This window comes from Cyprinodon variegatus, unplaced genomic scaffold, assembly GCF_000732505.1.
Source record: "Cyprinodon variegatus isolate N-32 unplaced genomic scaffold, C_variegatus-1.0 Scaffold1388, whole genome shotgun sequence".
In the NCBI taxonomy this organism is placed as follows: Eukaryota; Metazoa; Chordata; class Actinopteri; order Cyprinodontiformes; family Cyprinodontidae; genus Cyprinodon; species Cyprinodon variegatus.
This window is the reverse complement of record NW_015151841.1, coordinates 1-10,034: the sequence shown is the minus strand read 5'-3', so window position 1 is coordinate 10,034 and position 10,034 is coordinate 1. Positions and strand designations below refer to the sequence as shown.

The following is a 10,034-nucleotide window of genomic DNA, read 5'->3' as shown; positions in this document are numbered from 1 at the left end:
ATACTATTACTAGTTTTTTAGGCACCATCAACCCTGAAATAAAGTCCCTGTATTTTTGTTTTCCCCACTAAAATGTTTAATTCAAAATGCATCCAGTCTAGATGGCTGAATGGATTGAATTGCTGCCATTTGACTCGCCACATTTTTTTTGTTTTTGTTTCAGCAAGTGAATTTAAACCTTAAAAAGTTGCTAGTGAAAATACATGTATTGATTTTAATTCAACATACCCAGTTCTGATGGCAATTCCAACACATTTAATTTATAATTAGATGTCTCAAAATATGAATAAATCTATTTGTGCATGGATCCCATATATTTTAAATAATCAGCTTTTTAAAGTTTTATGGGAATGGGAATCAGAAATTAGCTTGATAATCACTCCATAGCTGCCTGCTGTGAAGCGAAGCATACCATCATGAGGCAAACATTACTCTATTAGTCACCAGTAATAGTGTGTGTGTGTTGCCTTACTCAGGATTTTTCTATTGTTTAACATTTTAATATTTTTATCTAATTTTTTTTAAAGTTACATTTATGTCACCTGGAAGTCAAGGATGAGCTGGATTTGTGGGAACAGATTTAATCAACTTTAAGCATGATGTGTTAATTCTTTTTTTAAAGTGCCGTGAATTTTTAATATAGTTTAATAATATCTCCAATGTCTGAGCATTTAATTCTATAATAATGCTTTTGCCAAGAAATTTGCCTATTAAAAATCAGCTAGGCTAAGCTAACTAGCTTTGGAAATGATCAGTGTCTTACACTTTTTTTCTTTAACCCCTACTTGTGTTTGATTTGCAATCCCAAGATCCTACTATTTTTATCCACATCAAAAAATATTATAAGATATAAAAGGCAGAATAGAAATTATATCCAGTAAAAGCATCTTTACTCATTAGCCAAGATAAACCAGTGGGCATTAAGGATGAAAAAGATAATATATAAAAAAGAAACTATATGCTTTATCATATAATCAAAAGGTTTCTAGATATCTCTTAAAAATAGAACTGTCTGATGTTTTAAATGGGAAAGAATACAATGCTGAAGGTGTAACTCTGTGTTTGGCTGATTAAAAGGCTTTACTAAAGTACAGTCCTCCTCAGGTGAGCAAAAGCAGATAAACATCTAAATGAATGCATGTGGAATATTGTTCCTTGGGGATGGTTAAGAAGGGTTAAGAAAACATTGGTTAATTTACCCCAAAATAAACCTTTTTTTGCATATAAACAGTTTAAACTGGGCCTATGCGGTGCGATTTTAATTTTACAGTTGTTTCCTGTTTTTGTTTGCATTTTCATGTATGATTTTTTTTTTACCGGTAATTCTGCAGTATTTTGTCACAAAAAAACACCATAATGCTGCTCTTAGTGGTTGAACATTTGCTGTTACAGGTGATTTTTTGTTTCAAACAGTGCACACTGGAAGAGGCTCTGTTCATCGTACTGTAGTTCATGCCTCAGCTGCGAGACATCCTGTCCTCTACACATTCCTCAGCTTCTGACATGGCTAAGTCACCGCCTTGGAGCAAAGGGCTTTTCTAATTACTGCAGATGTTATACAACCCGCTTTTCCTGATGGATCGGATGCCAAATCGGATCAAGTGTGTTTTGGCCCATCGACCACCTCTGGTTTGTTGGTTTGCTTTCATTATAGCTCCTTCATTCTTTTCTGCAATGACCCCAGAAAAAAAACAAAGAGAAAGAAATAGAAACATACCTTTTATTACTCTTAACAGAATATAAAACATAGCAAAATGGATGGCTTTATGTTGTTAGCAGTGGAAGTTATTCTAATTCCACTAAAAGTTGGAACAAGCATTTAAAATGCTTAAAGACTCTCCAGAAGGCAACACCCACTATGTTTTCCATGAGTCAGAGTGGGCATCGTCCAAAGGTGAGGATGCCAAGGTCCATAAGCTCCCTCCATCTGTCGCTGATGTCCTCCTGTTATGAGCAGCTTTTCTTTCTTCCTCTTTGTCTTTATTGTATCAAACTCAATTCTACAAATATGTGGCTGGGGAAAAAAAAAAAAAGTATTTGCCCCCTCATAGATTTAATCTATTTTGCTTTTTGTTCTGCTCCTTGTTTAATCAATAATCATGAAGTAACTGCCTGACCTGTAGAATAATATATATATATATATAACTTCTCAATCTCACACAGAAACATATTGAGCTACAAAGGCCTAATTAAATACATACATTATGAGGTATTAGATATTTGAATCTTTACATTTTTATCAACCTCTGCACATCTTTTCTGTGAATGTCTCTGAGTAGCACATTTTTTTTTAAAGCAAAGCATAAAACCGGTCAACAAACACAATCCATTTGAAGTGCAAAAAAAGAGGATTAAATTACAAAAAAGAAAACACCTGTAACACTGCAGAAAAAGGTTGACACGTTTATGATGCTCTGTTAAAACAAAGCATAATGGATCGTTTTAATTCTCTAAACCTTGTATTTCATCTTTCCAGTTTTGCTGATGACGCAGATATGCTGAAAAAAGAAGAGGTCAGTGAGGGAATGATTAGTTTGTGCCAAATAATGTTAAATTAATAGCATTTATATTGCTCTATAGATAGTAACATTCCATTTATACATTCAAGCAGAACATTATGCGCTCCATATATAGGAATAAATTGCATAAGACCTTGAGTTATTTGAAAGCTGGAAATGCAATCTATAACGATAAGGGACATTCATTTATCTCACTCTGGGAGTCCCAGTGGGTTTGATTCATACTTCTTTGGTGGGATGAGGACAGATAGGAGGGTGAACTTCAGCTCAGGCTGATAATGAGATTCCAAACCTCCACATTCCACAGGTCAGTTTTTCAAACTTTCCCAATGAGATAAGCCCCCTCAAACGTGCACAACAGCCACATACAGGCCAAGCATGCAGCACATACTGTACACGGCACATACAGTTCTGGGAGGTAGGTAAGCCCTTTCACACCAACTAAAGGTGAATATCAGGTCTATGGCAAAACTAAAAATGATTTATACTGACTTATACCCAACCTGACAGTTTGGAAGGAAGAACATTAACCTCCACTTAATGAACAGGAATTAGGATAAAATGAGGGAATGTTGGAAAAAATGCATTATTAAGTAAACAGATATTAAATTTCCGTTTATCGTTTTACTTATTTATTTTTTGGAATGGTTGATCAGAAAAAAAATCACCCAATTTAGAGTTCAGAGGTTGGCCTTATTAGGCAGTTGCTGCATCATCTGACAGTCTGAAAGTTTAACATGAGGCATGCAGGTTGTTTATTTATTTGGTGTGTCCTACAGACATTAGCCCCAGTCAGATTCTAAAGGTATGATATCTTTAACCTCAGTAGTTCAACACCGATGCATCTATAAGCTGTAGTCTATTTTCCCAGAATGTACTTTGGGTCAAAGATTCAACATCAAGCACATCCATATTAAATGGATCCCACCTAGCAAACAATCAAAGATGGATTTAGTGGATACTGAGAAGCGACTGGCATTAAGCTAGACTCAGACAGCGATGGCAACAGCAGGTAAGGTGAAAAATGTAAAGAAAAAAAGTTAAGTAGAAGAGCAAGCTAAGAGAATGAGAAGACTGCTGCAGTTCTGTGCTTTGGCCACAGGTGGCAGTATAAATAGAAAACTCTGTAATGCCTCTAAGTTACACTGACAGTTTTCCACAGAAATATACGGAAGAGGATTAGTGCCACTGAAAAAAAAAAGTAATCTGATTTTTAAATTTTATTTCAGTTTAACATGGGAAAAAAGTCAGAATTCTGACTTTTTTCTCAGAATTCTGACTTTAATCTCAAAATAACTGATAATATACTGAAAAAAATAAATAAAAATCTGTTAACTTTTTTTTTTTTCAGTGGCCCTAATCCTTATTTTTAAAAGTTAACAGCTTTTTAAAAATAAAATGTTAATAAGTTCTTTCAGCAAAATATAGAAAAGATCAGCTGTATTAAGTGCTATATTTCAAATTCTTATTGACCAGAATATCATGATCTTATTTTGCATTCCTGAGTAACAGATATCAGCTATCAGATAGTCTTTTACATTTTTTTTTCCTCAGTCACAGTTGGGAGTGATGTTTTTTTCAGTTACTTTTGTTTTCATAATTGAAAGTATTGAATATTAACATCTACAACAGCCCATTTAAAAACACCTATGAGGTACAACAACATTTAATTTTCCTTAGGGAGCAATAAAGTACTTTTTTAATTAAATTGAATATGTCCATACAGCAGATTTTGTCTTGAATAAAGCCCTCTTAGACAGGCCTTAACTAGACACCAAAATAATAAAGAACAAATAACCACAGATTGCAGTTTTTGATAAGCCAGGTTCTTTTTGCTCTATCAAGTTGTTATATAGCAGTTTTATTTACTTAGCCATATTCTGCTTAATAGTGTTTGTCATTTCTGCACATGGCTTTCTGATTCAAAGAAAAGGAGATGTAATTTATAGATAAATATTGCTTATTTAATGCTTTGTTCATCTAAAGTATGAAGAGTGGCTGAGAGAGATGCCACTGATATTGGCCCTGATGATAAAATAATGCTGAGTCCAGAGTTCAGCAGCAGATTCTATCCACCGCTTTTTGATTTCTTTGTCTTTCAACCTGTTAAAAATCCTCTGCCAAACCTTTTCCCACAGTTACATCTAAATCGCTGATATAAAAAGCCTGCAGCTGCTTTGCCTTCACGTAAAACCTCCTCAGACAGGGAGGATACCTGTTGGGTGAGTTTAGGTTTCAGAAAGAGGAGAGCATCTCTTTGATTTACCGTGTTTACTCTCCCACCCCGCCTCTTTCATCTCCTATTCTCTACAGCTCTTCAAAAGTTCATGAGGTTAGCAGCAGCAACAACCTCAGGACTTACATTCAGGTCACGGAAGTACTCATTGTAGTCCAAGGCGTAGCCGACCACAAATCGATTGGGAATTTCAAATCCAACATCTGCAAAAGTAAACAGATGTTTGCATAAAGGTGTCAGGATGAGCGACACATTATCTGTATAACTGGAAACCCAACATTTTATTTCTCATTGATTCACCATGGTTGTAAATTAATACCTAGAGAAGTAGAGAAACTAAGTGTAACAAAGCATTAGGTTTAAGAAATTATCTGTGTGAAGAAATATCTTCACACCTGCAATTCTTCCAAATGTTGTGTTGGTAGAAGTTCTGTAAAATTATCTCTGACAGCAATTAATATTACTGAAAAAGATGAGAAGTTCTATAGAATTGTTACGCCAGAGGAAAAAAAAACACCAAGAAGATTTCAACCCAATTTTAATGTAATTTTATTACATAACAAACTCCAATTAACTTTAGATAACTGTTATATAAACCCATTAAATGAACCTTATACTGAAGCTGGTTTTGCTGGCAAGAAAAATACATCTTAAAAAGGCTGCTCTTTAGTAACTAGCTGATAGCCCAGCATTTAATATCTATAAAATATTTATTTTTATGGTTTCGGAATGACACCAGTTTGGGATGAAATGGGAATGACTAGATATAAAATCACTACTATTTGGAAAACTGACACACATCTGAGGCTTATAGCTACAATGTTGGTAAAGATCTATATTGAAAATTTTTGTTTGCTTACATTTGTGCAATCAAAGTAAAGTTTCAATCTTTAAGGTGATCCTGTTCTCTTATTAAACTAGAAATGTTAACCATGTTGAACAAATGTAATGTATTATATTTTCAATGTAATTTGAAAGTGTATAATGTGTATTTTAATGTTGCCCAGGAACGGCAGATGGAAATTAGCTAAATCTAACACATAGCATCTTTCTTTGAAAATATAAAGTATTTTAAAGATCATATCTGCCAAATAAAATAATAAATCAAAACAAACTTAGGTCTGAAATTTCAGAGTTAACTGACAAATCCATACTATCCTCAGCCAAAGGAAAAAACAGAGCTTAAATGTTTGCATCACATTATTCAGACTAAAGAATGAAAATGTAGTTGTCAGAATACACAGCCCTGAGGAACATTGGTATCAGAACAAAGCTTTACTCTGACAAACAGGACTTTGTCTTTTTTTTTTTCATCATATCTGATTTTTTATATATTTTATAAACTGTATAAATGTTATGAATTAAAACTGTTAAATGCTTGAGTGGAAATAATTAAAAAAGGTCCAATGGTTCTGAGAATAAAACTAAATCTATCAAATGTATCAGAACATCTACTGTAAGAGGTTGTTGAAAAAACAGAGAAGGCTTGTTGTTTAAACGGAAGCACGCTGCACATGAGAGGCTGTGATTGCAGTTATTAACGCTGATATTTCCAAGCTGCAGGGTACAGCCAGAGGCGTAGCCAGAAGGTTTTTATAAGGGTGGCCAGGCAATAACCAATGTACACTGAATGGTGGCCCAAAGTGGATAGGCGCCAGAAACTCAGGGTCAATCTACACTATTGCAACAGGAAAATTAACAAGCACATCCATATTTTCTAAATAAAGACAAACTATACTTTCCTACAGCCTTTGCTAACAAATGGACAATTATATTTAAACATCCATGCTTTCTAGATATAAGGTATAGTGGATAAAATTCTTTCAGGTTTGAGTTCTGGGGCAAACATATCTTCCTTTGTCATTACTTACCTACTTTTATCAACAATTATTCTGCATAAAATTGATATTTACAAGTACTAATATCTACAAAAAAATGATTATTAAGTTTTTATTAAAATAGTTATTTATCTATGATTTAACTGAAGCCTCCTAGAAGACTGTCAGAGACACATAATTTTCTCTTTATCCCCTATAACATAAAATCTAGTTCTGAAAAGAGCATGAATTATCATCTTTAATGTTAGTATATTGATGTGCATAATTAACCACATAGCGTTTGTTGTCAAGTAATTGTTAATATATGAAAAATTAAAACGTTTTGAATATTCTATTTGAGAGTATTACTGCTGCCACCGTCTGTATTAGAGGGAATAAAATGGCAGGGGTGGCCACATGGGTGGTGCCCCTGGCCCCCCATCTAGCTCCACCCCTGGATACAGCTGATAACAATTTTACTAGAAGCACTCAAAATTCCCTGCAGGCCGCTATGTGACCATCTTATGGCAACCATCATTTTGGATTTGAAGCAGACATGGATGGATGGAAAAAACACCTTGATGCTAAACACTGTCCTGGTTAGACTTTCTAATATTTAGGAGGCATCTATAAAAACATAGAATTAATCAAAAGTATTTGATTAATATAATATTAATATAATATTGTTTGCAGACGTCAATGGTATGGGCAAACTGAAATAATGACAGGCTATAGAACAAGAAAATACTTACAGTCTGTGAAACTATCAGCCATGTTAGAGACCCTCTTCACCAGCAAACTGAAACAAAACAATCAATTAATTAAGTCATTTAATAAAGGAGTTTTTAATTTCTTTTACTGAAGGAGTTTTTAAAGGAAACCATTGCCATAAACTATGTGTGCAACCAGATGATAATCTTGTTTCTGATCTTTGGGAATGTCTGAAAACTGCCTACAGACACAAGGCAGTGACCGCAGACAAGTGATATCTTGTACTCCTGCTCATCATGCGCTCGGTATTTCCCTTACAGTGGAAAAAAGTTGAACGAGTGAAAGGACGGCTCACCCTGCGACCTTGACCATCTTGGGCTCAAAGGTCTCCACATGCTTCAGAAGAGCCTTCATAGTCTTTCCTGTGTCGACTATGGCCTGAAGGAAGGAAAGAGCAGAGGAAGTCGGAGCAATAAGGAGGGAGGGATGTGGATCATCGGACATCAGAGATAACAAGATACAAGAATGACATATGTTGTTTTTTTTCCAGAAAGTTTCTTATTTCTTGGAAAAGTTCCACATTTCTGCGATTGTTTGGTTTCATGGTGGCTGTTACAAAAATATAGGAAACTTCCATTTTTATTTTGAACTTCAAAACTGATCCCAAATGATATTTTTACTCCTACATGAAAAGTAATTAAATGATCTGATGCAGAAAACTTTTCCTTAATTAATCTCACCTTATGACAAACTTTCATAGCCCTTGAATTTCTATCATATTCTGAGACATTTCAATCACAAACTTTAATATTTTATAAAAGAACTTCAAATGATGGAAAAAAATAGAACACATCTGTGCCGCAGGAAAGCAATGGCTGCTTTTTTTTAGGCATTTTTTCAAACTAAAAATCTGAAAAGTGTGGTGTGTATTTGTGTTCAGCCAGTACAATATCCTCTTGCTGTAATTACAGCTGTAAGTCCTTCTTCTATGCCTCTACCAGCTTTGCGGAAGCAGACACAGAAATGAGAAGCTGTTCTTCAATAACTTGTCGGACTTAATGGTGAGGGTCAAAGGTCACCAATTTTCAAGTTGTGCTACCGTTTCTTAAGGTGTTTAAGATCTCTAGTTCATGTGGTTTTAGGTCACTCATGAACAGAATTTAAAGTATTTAGGCATCCACTCTTACCAGCCTGTTTCTGAAGTAACACATTCCTACAACATTATCCAGTTTTCACCGATAGTTCATGGTGGTCTTAAGATTTTTTTTTAACAAGTGATTTGATTTTTTTTTTACCCAATTCAATAAATAAAAGCATTTTGTTGGCCCAGTTAACAGTATTATTTTTCATCTAATCTATAGTTTTCTGTAGCTCCTCCACGGTTAGCATCTTCCCCTCGACTTGCTTCTCTGATCCTGTCAGCTTAAGTGTACGGATAATTTTTTTTAGAACACATAACTGCATCAACAACATTCAACCCTGACCTAACTGCTGTGTTCCTTTGTCCTCGTGGGGCTTTTTGTTCTCTACCTTAACAAAACAGTTTTATACTGGGATTAAACCATGAACAGGTGGACCAAGTTTAATAAATGGGAGGCTGATGGCCTTTGTTTGCATTGGATTTTAGCAGAGGTGGGTAGAGTGAGTACCCAACAGTGTTGTGCATGAATGTGTTCACTGAATAAGTTAATATTTTTTGTGAACTTTGAACCGAATGGATCAGTTTTGAAGTAATGAACGTGAACGAGAATGACTCCAACGTTACCTAATAAATAACAAAAGAATATATTTGCATTCATAAAGGGGAATAAACACACTCACCTCAACAATCAGCACACTCTTGATCACATGCAAAAGAAAAAGGTTAAAAGACATCAATAAATCATCACCTTTGAATCGTCACATTGTTCAAGCACAGCGTCAATTAAGGCAAAGCTGTTTCCATGGGTTTATTAGAGAGGGGTTTCTATAGCAACAAAGTTGGCAGCATCCACACTCCCTTTCATGAAAAAAACACAGAAACACAGACAACTCTTTTTGTCGAGCACACTAATGAAACATCTGTTCTCTACAATGACCAGAAGTCTCCAGAGCGTCCGGGTATTGCCCGATTGCCCCGCTGCTGCTGCTGGGGATCAGATGAATTCTTGTTCTTCTGGCTGTGAGGACTCTTTGTGAGCGTGACTATGGTTTGGGGAGAGTGGTCGGTGAGAATGCAGACAGCCAGCCAATTTTTCCTTCAGTCCGCACCTGAAAACTTTTACAAAACACTTGGACACAATAGACTGATAGGGCCAAGTGAAAGCAAACACAGAAACTCTCCCCTGTCCTACTGCATGCTGTATTTGTTAAGGATTTGAGAGTCTTTGTAGATTCTTGGCAGGAATCTCATAATTTTTCATTCTAAAAAGAAGCACATGAAGGCTGCAAAACAATAAAACACTTAAATTTGACTTATAAAGATGTATTACTGCATAGATCCATTGCAGTAGCAATAATCTATTGCTTTAGTGTGTCACAAGAAATGCCACCATGTGATTAATCCAGCTGACATTTTATAATGGTGTTTACATGTGCAATTTGAAAAATTTTCAGCTTGACCATTAATAAACAGTCAAATAGACGCATAAAAATCTCAGAACCATAAAAAAAGTGCTTTTCTGACTATTATCCTGCCAGTTTTTGTATTTTCAGTGTTGCAGCTATTATTTAAAAGTGGAGATTATGCAGGAATTTGCTGTTTTGTATGAT

At 35.1% G+C, this 10,034-nt stretch overlaps 1 protein-coding gene across 1 annotated transcript; it reads right to left on the bottom strand.

Moving 5' to 3' along the window:
* Positions 1 to 2,334: 2,334 nt before the first annotated feature.
* On the bottom strand, positions 2,335 to 10,012 carry LOC107103177 (hypoxanthine-guanine phosphoribosyltransferase-like). Its single transcript, XM_015402731.1, has 5 exons — positions 9,105 to 10,012; positions 7,639 to 7,721; positions 7,325 to 7,371; positions 4,882 to 4,958; positions 2,335 to 2,498 (listed from the first exon to the last, which is right to left on the bottom strand). Exons 1-5 carry the CDS (start codon positions 9,156 to 9,158, stop codon positions 2,451 to 2,453), a joined length of 309 nt encoding a protein of 102 aa, XP_015258217.1. The 5' UTR covers positions 9,159 to 10,012; the 3' UTR covers positions 2,335 to 2,450.
* Positions 10,013 to 10,034: the final 22 nt, after the last annotated feature.